General features: G+C 40.1%; 1 protein-coding gene across 1 annotated transcript in view; it reads right to left on the minus strand.

Moving 5' to 3' along the window:
- The window catches only part of LOC118111935 (magnesium transporter protein 1), a 49,329-nt gene extending 32,421 nt beyond the window's left edge, over positions 1–16,908 (minus strand). The window contains exon 1 of the mRNA XM_035160786.2: positions 16,759–16,908. Within this exon, the coding sequence (XP_035016677.1) occupies positions 16,759–16,839 (81 nt within the window). The 5' untranslated portion in view covers positions 16,840–16,908. The remainder of the gene's footprint in view (positions 1–16,758) is intronic.
- Positions 16,909–17,354: the final 446 nt, after the last annotated feature.

Raw genomic sequence — 17,354 nt, forward strand, 5'->3', positions numbered from 1 at the left:
TATGATGTGACCATAATTGCATTGGATTTAATCTCTCAATGATAGAACATGTACATGAAGCAGGATATAAAAAGTCCAATCAGACTCTTCTCCAAGATGAAGAATTTGTTAAATAAAACAAATAAACACAACCGGTGAGTATTCAACTGTTCTGCTCCCGAAGAGATGAGGACTAGTGGTTGAAGTGATCAAGTTGCTACATTGTACAAGTTGTGAAAACACTGGATGAAAACAGTTGAAGAGAGGATAGGCGAAGTACTGGCTGAAGTAACTACAACTGTTGCGGTGTGCATTGATTTTGTATGTAATCTCAACTCACAAAAAATGTATGTTGTGTTCGGTCTGAACGCACATTTCATTAAAGATTTTTTTGAACATGATATTGGTCCATCAGTCTGGGAAGCATTTAAATGTGGGTTTTAGAAGACATGCAATTGCCTACTCCTCCTGGAACAATTTTTTTTTTGAAAACTAGACCCGCAAGCAGGTATTAACAGGCCTTCACACCCTGACTTTTGTAGAGTGACGCGACTGCGCTGAGGCCGCGGTGTCTTGACCAACAAGCCAGCTAAGAGGCCCACTTCATGAATGTAAAAACATGACATTTCCTGTTACAGCTAGGGGGCTCTCTGACTATTATTGAATATTATCATATTGATATGTTTAGGGAGGGACCTTTGTCGCACATGTGACGTTTGAGGCCGATTGAACAATATACATGGACTTTTAAGCACTTCATGTTTTATGGGGAATCATCGAAATAGGCCTCCACGCTACTGCCACACCCCCTGACAAAACTCACCAAATTACAAATTTGTAACAGTATATATACCAAATTCAATCGGATGAAAAATGTAGGTGGAGTAGGATTTTGTAGCATGCGTTGACGTCGTGACTCCCTCATGGTCCATGATAAACAAATCTTTATCGCCGGGCCCATTCCTCCATTCAGTCGCTGTGTGGGTCATTTTAGCCTCCACACCTGGCCGCAGGCTACATGCACACTCCACAACTTTATTGACAATTTCTTTTCTGGAACCGCTGGTCATTTTTTCATAAGGACGAAATAGGGCTGGGCAATTAACGGAAAATGTATAAAAAAAAAGACATATTTTATGTCTAAACGACTTAGTTTGGCTCATGTCGGTTAATATTTTCCCTAGACGTGCATTCATAAACTGTCGGGTTTCCGCTACGCTCTGTGCCGTATTACCGTGCTGCATGTTATCCCTTCTTACTCCACCGCTGATCTGCCCTCAACACCAACACTAATCAGAAGTTATTAGGACCTGAACTAGGGTTGGCCAATGTCAACTTAAGTCTTGTACCATGATCTTTGTTCCCTTGTGCATTACAGGGGAACAGAAACCAATGTTTGCAACACAAACATTTACCCCGTAGGTTTTCTACATTATAGTAGAAACTGAAATTATAGTCTTTATATCATATGGAGCAGCGCGGAGTAATGTTGTAATGCCCCAGGAAGGAGTTCATCCCAATGGCCTCGGCGCACATGTTTTAACTGATAATATAGTCTATGCGGTTCATAATACCGTCAATAAGTGATTTGCACACTACATCTTAATGCCGGACTACAACACCTGCAACAATTACAGTTCCTCCTGTATGTTACAACCTTCCGTCCGCAAACCCCCTGACTCCGTGGCTCCCCTGTGTGGTCTGGCTATAACAGATAGGAAGTGGCTACTGAGACTGGACTGAATACCGTCTGATTCACTACCAGCTACTCCACCAGTGAATAACATTCCTACCGCAATGTCATCCCTAAACCATGCCTTCCAGTAAAATTGTAATGCAATTAAAAGGACAGTAATCCCACCTTTGTCTCCACTCCCCTCTGAATTTGGTCTTCTAAATGTGAGATCACTGTGAAACAAATTTATTCATCAGTTTTTATTTTGTCCCAAATTCTAAACTGCTTCCTCATCACTGAGTCATGGATTACCCCTGATTACCTCTCCCCTCTCATTGATGCCACTCCCTCTGGTTTCTCTCACTTTCATCAGCCAAGGTTACATGAACGCAGAGGCAGAGTTGCTGTAATTCACAAAGATTCTGTCAAGTGCTCTAATATCTCCAAAGGTTCTTTTTCATCTTTTGAATCCTTGAAACCTGTAATAGACAGCATGGCATCAGTTTCCTGCCTACTAGTATACAAAGCCAATATTTGTATTAATGAATTCTCAGATCTTCTCTCACACATCGCTCCAAAATATGACAGTATTGTCATTCTAGGAGATTTTAACATCAACATCGGTTGTCTCACTGAAGCCATGACCTGTGATTTTATAAACTTACTTGAATCCTGTCGTTGAAGGGCCCTACCCATGTAAAGGCCCATACCCTAGATTAAGTTCTCTCCTCAGGTCTTACCATCTCCAATCCTGTGGTAGAAGATTTTCACCGGTCTGATAACAAAGTAATTATTTTTAATCTGAAATAGCCTCACTCTTCTCCTGTTCTTCCTGCTTTTCTACGATCCCGCGTTAAAATTTCCTCCACTGCATTTAGGTTTGCAGAAGCCTATAGAGAGGATCCCACTACTACCAGCATTGAGCCTACACCATCTTCTGCAAGTACAGAACTTTTCTCCCTATTTAATAGTACAGTTGACACTGTTGCTCCACTGAACAAAAATAGATAAGCCCTTGGTCATACCTCGTGAAATAACACCAAAGAAATAAGGAGAGAATGCAGAAGGGCAAAGCTAATAATACTAATACTAATAATAATAATACATGATTCTTGCTGTTCTGGGTTTGTACCCTCATGGTTGAATGGACTTATTGAAAGTCGCTTTGGATAAAAGCTCCAGCTAAATGATATTTAATAATGTAATGTAAAGAGTGAAGATCGAAGTGGTATGGAATCCAAATCTCATTTCAAATACTGAAGGATCTGTTGGATAAATACCAGCTGGCTGTCAAAAATGCCAGAGCACAATACCTACTCCCAGGGTACTTTTAAAATCCATCACCTCAGCCACTTCCACTTCCTGGTTAGAAGAAATCTTTTTCTAAATGCGAGAACTTCTTAAATCCTGTTCTCTTGACAATATTCCTTCTAAACTCTTCAAAGAAACTCTTGGCATTATCAGCCCCAGTATTCTCTTAATTATCAATAGCTCCCTGGATACCAGCACGTTACCCAGTCTTTCAAGCATGCAGTAATCCAGTCACTTCAAACAGAATCTGCATGAGTCAGTCCCTAGTAACCACAGAACAATTTCTAAACTGCCTTTTCTTTCTAAAATCTTGGCAAAAGTTGTTTTCAACCAATTACTGTCCCAACCCGTCGATCGCGATGTACCGGTCTATCTCGAGAGTCTTCACTGTTGATCACCGCTCTGGACTCACTGGCTGATGTTGCGCCGCAGACCAGCTGTGTCAGTTATCTGTTGTTCCCACGCGAATTGTGTCCGCAACTGGCGGCGGAGCTGCTGGTTTATCTACTGCATTTCCGTCAATACCAGTCAGATTATGTATTAAACTAAATGTCAGGACACTACGGTATGAAAACGTGCATCTTCCAGTCTGTCTATAACATGTCTCTTTTGTGGCTTCCACCTCTGTCACAATTTCTGCTGTGAAATTCTTGTTTTTTACCTTTTCTCTCTTATAACTTCAACTTCTCTGTTCAGCACACCACTCTCTTCATTTCAAACGGATGTCCTTATATGGAGAAATAGAGGCATTTTACTTTCGTAAAATTTACTTAGGTAAGAAATACACAGCCATAATCTGTTCAGTTAACCAGGGTTGAAAAAAATTTAATAAAAAATTAGTTGTTTTCTGTTCCCTACCAAAAACATACTGAACCGTGACCTCAAAACAGAGGTAAGTACCAAACCATGATTTGTGAACCGTTACACCCCTACTGACCAAAGTCTAAAATACTTTTTAAAGCACAAATTATGAGGCTAGTGAAGATGCACACCTCTAGTGGTCACACAGTGATGAAAAAATAATGTATAGGAAAAAAAATCTCTCATGAATCCCCTAGTCATATAAATACACACATTCCTTGAATGTGGCTGAATTTATCCTGAATCTAAACTATAACTCATTTGAAAGTCTTGTTCTTAATCTGCCACACCCATCCAGGAAAACACAACAGCCAATCCTATTTGGTTAAGGTTACCGTTCTCCTGGCGCTTATTCAGTATTTTTAAACGGAATTCTCTAAATTCTTATCAAGCCTAGTCCTGAAAACAGATAGTTATTATTGTCTATGACTTTAATATTCATGTTGACAATGATCGCCTTGGTGTTTATTGCAATATATTCTCAATTGGTTTCAGTCAGTGTGTACACCAACCCACTCATTGTTGTAACCACAAAGTTACTTCCATATAATCCTATTCTATCTATTCTTTGAAAACCTTACTCCCACTGTGATCATTCTGGCGCATTGACTCTCTCTGGTAAACACAGCTGAAAGACACGTTTTATGTTTGGATACATCTATAGACCAGCAACATATTCACAGTCGGTTACAACAGGATGTTTCTGAACGGTAAGATACACCGTCCTCATGTTTGTTCAAGTTTTAGCAAGACAGTCGGCCAATGTAGGAGTAACGTCCCCAGTTACAGTACGGAGTTTCACAACGGAGTTTCACAACCTAGTAACGTAGACTTTACTCCGTAGTGAGCACACCGACACGGAAAGTCAGAAGAAATAAAGCATAACCACTGGTCTCGAATAGTAGCGTTCTTAGGAGGAATCTGCACGGACACATTCTCTTCCTTGCATCCCTCCACGCTGCAGTGTTTCTTCAGTGTTGTTTGTTGTGGTTAGCCTGTGGTAGCTAACAAGCTGCTAGCTCAGCAACAAGTCTGCTTGGTGTCGCGTTCGGTGTGGAGGTTTGGTGGGGAGCGGGGGTGGTGGGTTCAGATGCTGGACTGGTACCGGCTGGTTGGGGCTGAGAAACAAGTGCGATCCCGTATGACTCATACGGGGAGGAAGTACAAAATGAGACGTTTCGATAACATATTTCTCAGAATGGACTGAGTGAAAAGGTCAGCGGAGGGACTGTTTTCATACTTTGAGGGTCCCTACTGACCCCCTGTAAGTAATTACGGATAGTAAAAGCCCAGAAAATTTATTTTACACAATATGGGCCCTTTAAGGAACTGAGAATCCTGCTATTTAGACAGCTTCTCTCTGAACACCCTGATCAGCTGATCTCAATTATCTCATCATCTAAACCCAAAACTTGTATTTTAGATACAATTCCTACAAAGTTACTTTCTGCCCTTAATAAATAGTACTTTAACGGATACAATAAATCTATCATTATCATCAGGATATGTACCACAATCCTTCAAACCAACCTCCAACTCCTGTCTAAAATCCTTGAGAAAGCTGTATCCAATCAGCTGTGCGACTTTCTTCAGAAAAAGAAAGTCTATGAAGACTTTCAGTCAGGGTTTTGAGCTCATCACAGCACGGAGAAAGCCTTGACGAAAGTCACAGTAACCACTGTATTTAAATCCAGTCGGTAACTGTCACCTAGCTTCGAGCTTCAGCTCTTTGAGTTAAATGCCTCCTCCCCCGTGCTGTGTGCTGTAGTGTACCGTCCCCCGAAATTCAACAAGGACTTTATGCAAGAGTTTGCTGACTTCATTGCTGGTATTTCGATGGATTATGACCACTTTTTAATTTGCCGGGATTTTAATATACATGTATGCTGTGAAACTAAACCAATGGCTAAAGACTTCTTAAATCTTATAAATTCCTTTAATCTCACCCAGTCAATGTCTGGACCCACACATGAAAAGGGGCACACATTATACCTTGTGTTGTCTTATGACCTACACGTTCCTGTCAATGAAATCTGTGATACATGTATATCAGATCATCTGCCTGTTATATTTAAGATTACTGTCCCTTGCTCTGTGGTCAAACCTTCTCCTCCTGGACGCTGCCGCCGTATAATTAATAGTCAAACTCTGTTGCATTTCTCTGCTATTTTTAAAGACTCTGTGCTGTATAACTTGGATTGTAGTGATGTTCTCAGTGCTGATGAGTTTATCTGTCTTTTTAACTCAACCTGCACAAGCACTCTGGACTCTGTTGCTCCTTTGAGGATGAAACGCACTAAAGCACTTTCAGAGCCATGGCTAAATGACTCTACCCGCGCCCTCAGACGTGCATGTCGGCAAGCAGAGAGAAGGTGGAAAAAGGACAAACTCAGAGTATCATATGCAATCTTACAGATCTGTCTATCTGACTACCAGAAAGTGGTAAAATTGGCAAAAACTACGATTATATTTAACTCAGGTTCTTTTTAATATTTGTAATACTCTCATAAACCCCCGTAGTCCTACTCCTATTCTGCCTGCACCTGTCCTCTGTGATTCCTTTCTTAAATAATTTGTTGAAAAAATTAACTATGCCCACTGACCATGAACCCCCTATCCCTCCCATGCGCCCAGCTGTCTTTGGTCAATTCGAACCCATATTAATCTCCTCCCTATCCGAGGTGGTTCACCATCTGCGACCCACAAATTGCCCGTCCGATAGCATCCTGCTAGTCTTCTTAAGGAAGTCTTTGACACTGTTGGCCCATGTATTCTGTCATTGATAAACACCCGTCTTCTCTCTGGTAGTGTCCCAGCTGCCTTTAAACATACTTGCCCCTGAAACATAAAATTAAGACATCACTGCAGCCACTGCTTGACTGCTTAAATGACATAAAATCATGGATGAATTCAAACTTCCTCAAATTAAATAACAATAAGACTGATATTATATTTGGACAATCTGAACTGCAAGATGTGGACACCCTTGGGCCTCTGGCTCCTAATACTCACTCCACTGTAAAGAGTCCTGGTTTTCTTTTTGACAGGGCTTTTAAATTTGAAAACAAATTTCCTCAGTAGTAGCTTTTTTGAACCAATACTAATAGCCAAGGCAAAGGCCTCCCACAAAAAGTCTTGATTATTGCCATTCCCTGTATGTGGGCTTAGACCCATCCTCCATTAAACGCCTGCAGCTAGTCCAAAATGCTGCTGCTCGCCTCCTGACTAGGAAGAAAAAGAGAGACCATGTCACACCTATGTTGCGCTCCCTACACTGGCTTCCTGTTTGTCACAGGATCGTTTTTAATATCATACTATTAACTTTTAAATCTCCGCACCCCCTTACCTATCCGAACTTCTCAGTACGCACACTCAAGTTAGGGAGCTGAGATCAGCCACTCAACTGCTCCTTGACATACCTAAGACAAGGCTCATAACCAGAGGTGATCGCACCTTCGTAGTAGCCGCCCCAAATTTGTGGAACAACCTACCACTTCACATTAGATCTGCCCCGTCTTTAGCACACTTTAAATCACTACTTAAGACGCACATGTTCTCCCTGGCTTTCTCCTCGAGTTGAGTATGTTTTCATCTCAGCTGATTTTATTTATCTTATTGTATATCTTTATTTTAATTATTTTACAATAATTTTATTTTATTACTTGCACCATGATATACTACGTTTTACTGTCCTAAAATTGACATTGACCTTTTCAAAGCTTCAGATCAAGGGTTTGTCTCTGTCATCATACTGTTAGATCTTAGTGCAGCATTCAAGACTATCGATCATCACAACTTACTACAGAGACGAGAAACGTTTTGGCGAACCGAGTTAAAGGGACTGAACTACGTTAAAGAAAACTGAACTGAATTAAAGGAGAACTGAACTGGGAATTTTGATGTGGTGGGATTTTGTAAACTGTATGTGTCATGTTGTGAGGGTGTATATTTATTAAAACTACTGCGTGTATCCTTTGTGGGGTTTTAACTGTATGACTGTGTTTCTTTGTTGTTTAATCCTGGTTGGCGTCCAATTAAAGCAAAAATAACTAAAAGAAGTTACACAAAAGCCGTCACGAGTTAATTTGTATAAAATGAACCACCATAAATTGTTTTACATCCTATTTATCGGATCGATACCAATTTGTGCAAATTAATAATGAGTAATCTGTGCGCACTAGAGTTAATCACAGGGTTCCTCAGGGTTCTGTGCTCGGCCCAATTTTATTCATATTATATATGCTTCCATTGGGAAACATTATCAGGCACACAAATTTTCACTGTTTTGTGGATGACACCCAGTTATAATTGTCAATGAAAACAGAACGAGGACAGACATTTGTGTCTGTCCTCGTTCTGTTAGATGTTAGTGCAGCATTTGACACAATTGACCATCAAATTTTATTACAGAGACTAGAACAGTTAATTAGCATTAAAGGAACCGCCCTAAACTGGTTTAAATCTTATTTTTCTGATCGCTTCCAATTCGTGCAAATTAATGAGTCATCTGCGTGCGTTAACCATGGTGTTCCACAGGGCTCTGTGCTCGGCCCAATTTTATTCTCACTATTAGGGATGGGCATAATTAAATCGACGATCGAATAATTGATCATTAAGAATTTCGTCGATGACTATTTTTTCATCGATAAAACTAATGCATGTTCTGTTGCGTAGTGTGAGTCTTGAAGGAATACAATGGTTTTCGCTATGTGGCAGCAATTAAACATTTTACCACACGGGGCAATGTTTGAAAAAAACGCCACAGGCCTACTCAGTTACCTGCGAGTTTCCGTGTATTTCAAAAGTAAACATGAAGAGGTCACGGCGAAGTGTAGCGTGGGACCATTTTGATTTAAAAAATGACTTAGTTCACTGCCAACACTGCGAAGCTGTGTATAAGTACAACTCGGCCACGACTCAAATGATGTACCACTTGAACAACGCACATCCGACCCTGGTTCGTGGCGGTGCATCCTGCTCTCGGTCTCAACCTAGCATCAACTCTGTGTTAGCACGGAGGAGCTGCGATGCACAACGAGCAGAGAAAATTACCCAACGGATCTGCAAGTTCATCGAGATGGATATGCTACCCTTAAGTATTGTTGAGGGCGAAGGTTTTCGACAACTGATAAAGTTATTGGAACCGGCATATCACATTCCGTCACGACGTACAATCACCAGACTGGTAGAAACGCACTACGAAGAACGGAAGCAGGAGCTGTTAAAAGAATTGAGCACAGCTGAAAGCTTTGCTCTAACCACCGACTGCTGGACTGCTACTCTCTGAGGGAAGCTCCCCCACCCCTGGATTGCACCCCTACAGACTGGTGGAAAGTGAATGGAATAAGGTTCCCCAGGCTTGCCAAGTTAGCACGGAGGGACCTGTGTATCACGGCGACGTCAGTCCCCTCAGAGCGGGTGTTTTCGGCGGCTGGACTGACGGTCACCAGGCTGCGTTCGCGTCTGACACCAGAGCATGTTAACATGCTCATCTTTCTCAACAAAAATCAGTAGGCTGGTGCTGAAGTTAATTAGCCTAATTCATTGTTAGGTAGGCTAATCTCTCTCTCACCCTCTTTCTCGACTCGGTGCCTTTTTTGATAGTTTTGAGTTACATTTGTCAAAACCTGTCAGACCTAAGTATTATATATTTTTGGTTAAGTTATTGTTTAACATGATTGTTTTTTATATTATTATTATTTTGGGTCAGTTGTGTTTATGAGCACCGGCTTCTAGCTGTCGGCTCCGCTGCTTAAGAGTACAGCAGCGCATATTTTCAAGTGTAACCATTGAACGGATCCCGTTTAACTGCCACAAGAGTTGTTCATCTTGTAATAAAGATCTCAATGAGGAAACACGCTGTGTTCTTTCTATTTTCACTGCATTTTAATATAGCCCATAAATAGTGAATTTTAATATAAAAATATTAATGATTAATCGAAAATCAATCGTTAATTCTCCCGACGATCGATTAAGACATTTTAATCGAATGCCCATCCCTACTCACTATATATGCTTCCACTAGGAAACATTATCAGGACACACTCGGTAAATTTCCACTGCTATGCGGATGACACCCAGTTATACTTGTCAATAAAACCTGAACAATGTAATCAATTAACTAAACTCCAAGCATGTCTCAAGGACATAAAAACCTGGATGACCCGCAATTTTCTCTTATTAAACTCAGATAAAACAGAGGTTCTAATACTTGGCCCTAAACACCTTAGAGATACATTATCTAATGATATAGCTGCGCTAGACGACATTGCCCTTGCTTCCAATGAAACAGTCAGGAACTTGGGAGTGATCTTCGATCCTGATTTGTCCTTTAATTCACACTTAAAACAAATTTCTAGGACCGCCTTTTTCCACTTGCGTAATATCTCAAAAATCTGACATGTCCTTTCTCAAAAAGATGCAGAAAAACTAGTCCACGCCTTTGTTACGTCCAGACTTGATTATTGTAATTCCTTATTATCAGGCTCCAGCAGTAAATCGTTAAAGACTCTGCAGCTTGTCCAAAATGCTGCAGCACGTGTCCTGACAAGAACCAAGAAAAGAGACCACATTTCTCCAGTATTAGCTTCACTACACTGGCTTCCAGTTAAATCTAGAATAGAATTTAAAATTCTCCTCCTCACCTTCAAGGCCCTTAATAATATGGCACCATTATACCTTAAGGAGCTGTTAGTACCTTATCAACCCACTAGAGCACTGCGCCCCCAGAATTCAGGCTTACTCCTCGTCCCTAAAGTCTCTAAAAGTAGAGTAGGAGCCAGAGCTTTCAGCTATCAAGCTCCTCTCCTATGGAATCATCTCCCACTTTCAGTTCGGGAGGCAGACACCATCTGTACGTTTAAGAGTAGGCTTAAAACCTTCCTTTTTGATAAAGCTTATAGTTAGAGCTGGTCCAGGCTTGTCTTAGACCTGCTCTTAGTTAGGCTGCTATAGGTCTAGAAGGTCGGGGACACATGACACTCGGAGCTTCTCTTCCCAGCTTCTCCTTCCTCTTCTCAACCGTTATCACATCAAAGAAATTCATATCTCGTCAATGCATATTACTGACTTGACTTCTTCCCCGGAGTCCCTTTGCCTTATCGTCCACAGATCCAGGGCCGCGGCTGTGGCCACATCATGGATTAAGATCTGTGGATCGCGTATCAGAGATCGTAATGGTGGATCCAGTATGGGGCGGATTCTGTATCGTGCTGGCTGATCGTGATAATAATGGCGGATCCTTTATCGTGTTGGCATGTGGACCACGATCGAGGTGACAGCTGATGATGGATCCTGATGGTGGCAGTGGACAATCACTGTGGACTATAGTGGCATCCGATCTTGATGGTGGATCATGATCTTGCTGGCTGCTGACCATAGACTATGATTGCAGCAGGACTGCTCGATACATCGTATTTCTCCTCAGATACTTGACCATTACTGACAATAATCCATCAATTCATTGACCTTCAGTTATGCTTCAAAATGTTTACCCTTATCAATGCTGCTAAAACCTTTATCTTGATAATGTTCTCCTTTACACTTGACATCTATTGCACTTCTGTCCATCCTGGGAGAGGGATCCCTCACATGTGGCTCTCTCTGAGGTTTCTACCTTCTTTTTACCCTGTTAAAAGGGTTTTTTTAGTAGTTTTTCCTTACTCTTGTTGAGGGTTAAGGGCAGAGGATGTCACACCCTGTTAAAGCCCTATGAGACAAATTGTGATTTGTGAATATGGGCTATACAAATACAATTTGATTGATTAATTGATTGATTGTGATCATGGACCATAGATCATGACGGTTGATGCAAATCTGAGATCATAATGGTGGATTGTGGATCATCACGATCCACAATTACGATCTCTGATTCACCATGATGATGATCCACCATCACGGTGGATCATGGTCATGGTGGCGGCTGATTGTGGTCTAAGATTACAAGACCGCCTACTCACATATTCTACCATCAATGGCAATAACTCCTCCATTTCAATTGTCATTGCTGCTCCGTTCATCTCTATCAGACATTTTCTTATGTATAAATACTTTAAACATTGACACACCTTTCCATTATTATAAAATCTGTTTCTTCTAATCAATGTTGTAAATATTGTAATTTTGTTGTGTTCATCGCAGCATCTATTGCACTTTTGTCCTTCCTGGGAGAGGAATCCCTCTCCTGTGGTTCTTTCTGAGGTTTCTACGTTTTCTTCACCCATTAATAGTTTTTGTTTTGGTAGTTTTTCCTTACTCTTGTAGAGAGGATGTTGCACCTTGTTGAATAAATTTATTTACGATATTTTAATATTTTGTATTCTAATTCAAATGTCAGACTGAATATTATTTCAAACTAAAAGTTCATTGCTCTTTGAAACGGTGTACTGGCATTATTATGGTATATTAATATCATTTAAATCAGTGCTATGAAATAGTTAAAAATTATGACAATAACTTTGTTTTCCGCAATAATTACTGGGACAAGTTATATCGTCTGACAAAATTGGTTATTGTGACAGGCCTTTTACAGCTTTAGTTCCCTTTAATATCCAAGCAAAATTGGTATTGTACAATGAAACCTTGTAATTCGGAATCGAATCAATTTGGCAAATCAGTGGCTATACCCAGTCCTAGTTAAAGGGATAGTTTAATAAAAAGGGATAGTTTAATAAAATTAATAAAATGAAAATTCACTCATAATCTACTCACCACTATGCCGATGAAGGGATAGGTGAAGTGTTTGAGTCCACAACAGTCAATTTATGACAGTGGTCAGTGCTGGGCAAAAAAACCCGATAATTATGGCGATATACCTTTTCCTCGATAGAAATTTAAGACAGGTCAATATAACGTCGATAGAAGTCATCCCGACCATGTTTTGACAGACAACACGGACAGCCAATGATAATGAGCATAGCGCTGCGCCGAACTAATCATGTGGCTGGAATAGAGTTACACCAACATCAAGTTAGGTTGACGCACACAGCACAGAGTGAAGGAGGAGCAGCAGCACACCTATTAATGTTTTGGCTCCTGCAGAGAGGTGGACGACTCAGCCTTTCTACAAAGCTCTGGGGGAGAATAGAGAAAGTTCAACACTATATATCAAAAACCAATGGGAATCGGAGTTAAATATAGAAATCTCAGATGATAATTGGTATAGAATGTGTATGACACAATGCACCTTTCTGGAATACTGTAAATACAATTATAAATGACATAATGGGTTTGACATTCTGAATAACTGCGTTGTCCTGTACTTAGGGAACATTGAAGATGCTGTTCAAATAAAACAAATTTTACTCATAGCTAGCAAAAAAGCTATAACTAGAAACTGGCACAAAACTGAACCCCCAGGGAAAGAAAACTGGTTTGAAGTTATTCAGGAGATTTATGCAATGGAAAGGTTGACATACCAACTGAAAATTAAAAGACATATCTTCGACAAGAAATGGAGGAAATGGATCATCTACATGAAGAGTGATGCCAACAAATAACTGGACAATATATGATCATAAGTTATTAGGACACGTACAGAACTGACGTTTACTTTGTGTTTGTTTGATTCGCCCCACGTTTAAACCTGCTACACAACACAAGACGTAACACGCACAGTCACGACATCACAGTTAAAGTGACCGACATTATTGATTAATAACTAAATACATGTGATTATCAGATTGTGTATGACAGAGGCAAGCGGAAACACTCTCACATACACACCCCCCCCTGGTTGTTATTTCGTAAATTTTCTAATTAATACCAAAACATTTATCAGTAAAACAGTTAAGATGGGAACAAATATGAATGTGTTGCGTTGCATGTTGTTGTAAGTGGTACGTCCTTTAACCTTCAAGCCGGCCTGCCTGGAACAGACTGCTAAAACCTTCCAAAAGGCAGTGACACGAGAGCCTGCTTAAGAACTTCAGCACAAGAGCTGCATTGCACAGCAGAACCACAACAACAGGAGCCATAAACCAGCAAGATGACTTCACTGGACTTCAAACAGCACATCAACCTTTTTCCCCTTTTCGTGGACGGGTAACACAACTGGGCTAAATAATTACACTAGGCTAAGCAAAGACTGTTCAATTATATTCATGTGATGTTTATAAGTTTGATTTGTGTTGTTGTGATATTTTGTAAGAAGTTATTTAAAAGTTAATGTTAGTTATGTTATGCTCTTCACAGTCTTTCTTTACATTAAACCAGTGTTAATTTTGGCAGCTATTTTTGATTTAGTCTGAGTCTTTAGACGAAAATGCATATTAGTTTTAGTCACATTTAGTCATTTTTATCCTTCTTAGTTTTAGTCTAGTTTTCGTCGACGAAAACTCAGAACATTTTAGTCTAGTTTTAGTCGACGAAAACTAATTACATTTTAGTCTAGTTTTAGTCACATTTAATAGCCACATTAAACTCCTTTTCTTCCCTTCTCAGGCCCAGGGACCCCCTGTGTTGTGTCTACAACTGCATAATAGTCTAGCTTGCAGTACTTAGGTTGTCCATTAGATATCCCTCCTAGCATAGGTCTATAGGATGTGACGTATGTAGGAGGAAGGGATGAGTTATCTAACACATCAGCGGAACGAGTGAGAGTTGCAAGGCCAAAAGATAGTCCTTACTAAACAAACAGACAATCCCAGCCGAAGCTCAAAAGGCATCATATGATGTGGCATATTTAATTCCACAGGCAAAAAAGCCACACACAATCGGCGAAACGTTAATTAAACCCGCTGCTGTAGATAAATAAGCCCGTGATCTGAAATCAGTGCCGCCGTCTAATGGGACTATTGCCCGGCGCATCACCGACATGGCCCAGGACATAAAGTGCCAGCTGGTGGATAGAGTTAAGAAAGGGAAATATGCTTTACAGTTAGATGAATGGCGCGCGCACGCACGCACGCGCACACGCACACACAGGGGTCTTTTGTCGTCATCGTGGCCAGCCGCCATTTTGAAAGGACTGACTCACTCATATACACACGCATACTCACATACACGTCTGTATATAGTAAGTACACCTTTAGTTGTTTAGTAGTTTTTATACTTTTATTATCTTCCTAATAAATGTTTTTCTTTAACAAATGTTGTCTTCATTAATGTTGCATAAGTGTGAATATCCTTCAACTTTGCTAACTACCTATATGGTAATTTTGGTTCATATTAATATTTTTTCTGATAACCACATTTATTGAATGCCCAAAGGCACACCATTTAATGGTGTCACACTTAAGGTATAATATTCACAACAAGATCATTCTGGTCACTTTAACCCTGATGACCTGGCTGTGTACGTTACGTCTCCTGTAGCAGGTTTAAACAAGCATCTCATAAAATCTAGAGCAGTCAAACAAACACAAAGTAAACGTCAAGTACTGTACATGTCCTAATAACTTCAAATCAGTGATGGTGTTTATTGGTATAGTGGTCCTGAAACAGCGGTGGTTATACTTAGTCAGTGGTGGAAAACAGCAATAAAATTAATATAGCGGAAATTGATTAGAAGAAACAGTTTGTAGCATAATGGAAGGTAAATTAATTGATGAAACTGTTGAGGACATTATTTAGCAACCGCTAAAGACATGACCGTTGACACAAGACACTGAAAAATAACTAGCCATGATATTTAAGCAACATGACATCAACCAATCCATCCTGCCAGCTGTGCCATCAATAAAACATATGTACAACATATAGAACAGTCACTTGTCACATATTAAAAGATATATACAGCAAAAGTTGCAAAAAACACATTGACCCCCACGCCAAACCTCTTGAGCCACAGTAGACGCTGAATCATGCTTTATAATCAGCATCTTATGATAAGTCACACCGGTCAGGTGGACTGATTATCTCTGCAAAGGTGGGGTGCTCACCAACACAGATTGTAACAAAATACAATTTAAGAAAAATAAGCCTTTTGTTTGCAGATTGAATTTCTTACGTCTTTCACTTCAATTTATCGAAATGGGAGCAAAAAATTAAAGTGTTGAAGTTATATTTTTTGTTCAGTGTAACTTTATTACATTGTGTTTATCTATGCAGTTGACCTTGATGAATATCAGATTATGTTTTATGATTAATTAATGCAGAAAAGCAGGCCCTGGCAAAGGGTTTACACAATTGCCACTGTATGCTGTTATTGCTGGTATTACCAGCATGCATTATACTGGTCATTCTTGTAACCAACTACGCTTATCAACGCTGGTTTTTAACATATTTAATACTTTGTAAGGCCTACATTTAAGATTGTTAATTTCCAGACCTTTTAAGACATGTGGGAACACTGCAAACAGTGCAAATGCATTTATGAAGCTGTACACAGAATAACCTGACCATATCTTAATTTCAATTGATTTGTTTTATATTAAGGTACTTTCAAGCACACTTCTGATGGGATTATCTTAAAGATCTTTCAGAAAATGTGTAGATTCAGTGATAATCATATCTGGCAACCTGTTTTATAGTACAACAAGTTCTGCTGGCATGATCATCTCATTACAACATTTTATGACAGGTTATAATGAGTCGCAACAATCGCAAGTTGTTCTGATTGTGATGGCCCCTACTAGGTGAAACTGCAGATAGCAATGCAGTGGTGTGAACCGACGTACGTTCAGTGTAGTGGTGACACTGCTGCCTATTCTATTAACGATAGCAAACATGATTGTGCGGTGAACACTGGACCTAAGAGCTACGGTTTCATTTGAGCCGATTTACAAACGGTACCATGGTTTAGAAACTCAGTCTGATAGTGAAGATGTGTTAAACCCTCGTTGTTTACTTCGGGCTGTCCACAGCCACACATTAGCTGCTTTCTGTTTAATGTTAGCTTAGCAATCGGACTGCCACAGTCATAGTCAACTTTGGAAACGTGTCAAACATTTAAGGTCATCTCTTATGTGCGCGTGTTATCACAGGCATGTTACCTCTTTCTTTTTCTGGCCGTCAGCTGGCTCATGGTGGTAAATGAAGAGAACAAACAGCCAAATAAAAAGTTTCTTCAACATTTCTGCGTTCCTCGCCCGCACTATGCTGTATCCTGTCAGCTCACTATTGGTCAACTATAAGCCAATCACAGCGAGCTGGTGCTTTTTTCTTCTCAACTTTATTCACACGGAGCACGTTGACAGCATAGGGAGGGGCTGGAAACACAGCTGCAATCACATTAGGTGCGTTCGAGATGGACTTGGTCTGAGTGTGTCTGACTTGATCTGCTGACGTGATCTGCCGGCGGCTACAGGGGTGGAGTAAAAAAACCCAGAGACTTTTTACTTCTCGTAGCGTCAGTGAGACGAGAACAACGATCGATGTCTCATTAGTTTTTTTGTTCCAGATTAAATGGATGTTTAGGAAATCCCCGTGTATTTTAACAAATAATACAATAAACAATGGCGTTGATTGAGAACTTTCTTTCAGCTGAAATTTAAACTTTAGTGTTTAGTGACCATGTCAGAAAGAGTTGATCATCGCATCATCTTAAATAGTGATAACTTTATTATTTTTATTAATCAGCACATTAGAA

This window comes from Hippoglossus stenolepis, chromosome 7 (assembly GCF_022539355.2).
Source record: "Hippoglossus stenolepis isolate QCI-W04-F060 chromosome 7, HSTE1.2, whole genome shotgun sequence".
NCBI lineage: Eukaryota > Metazoa > Chordata > Actinopteri > Pleuronectiformes > Pleuronectidae > Hippoglossus > Hippoglossus stenolepis.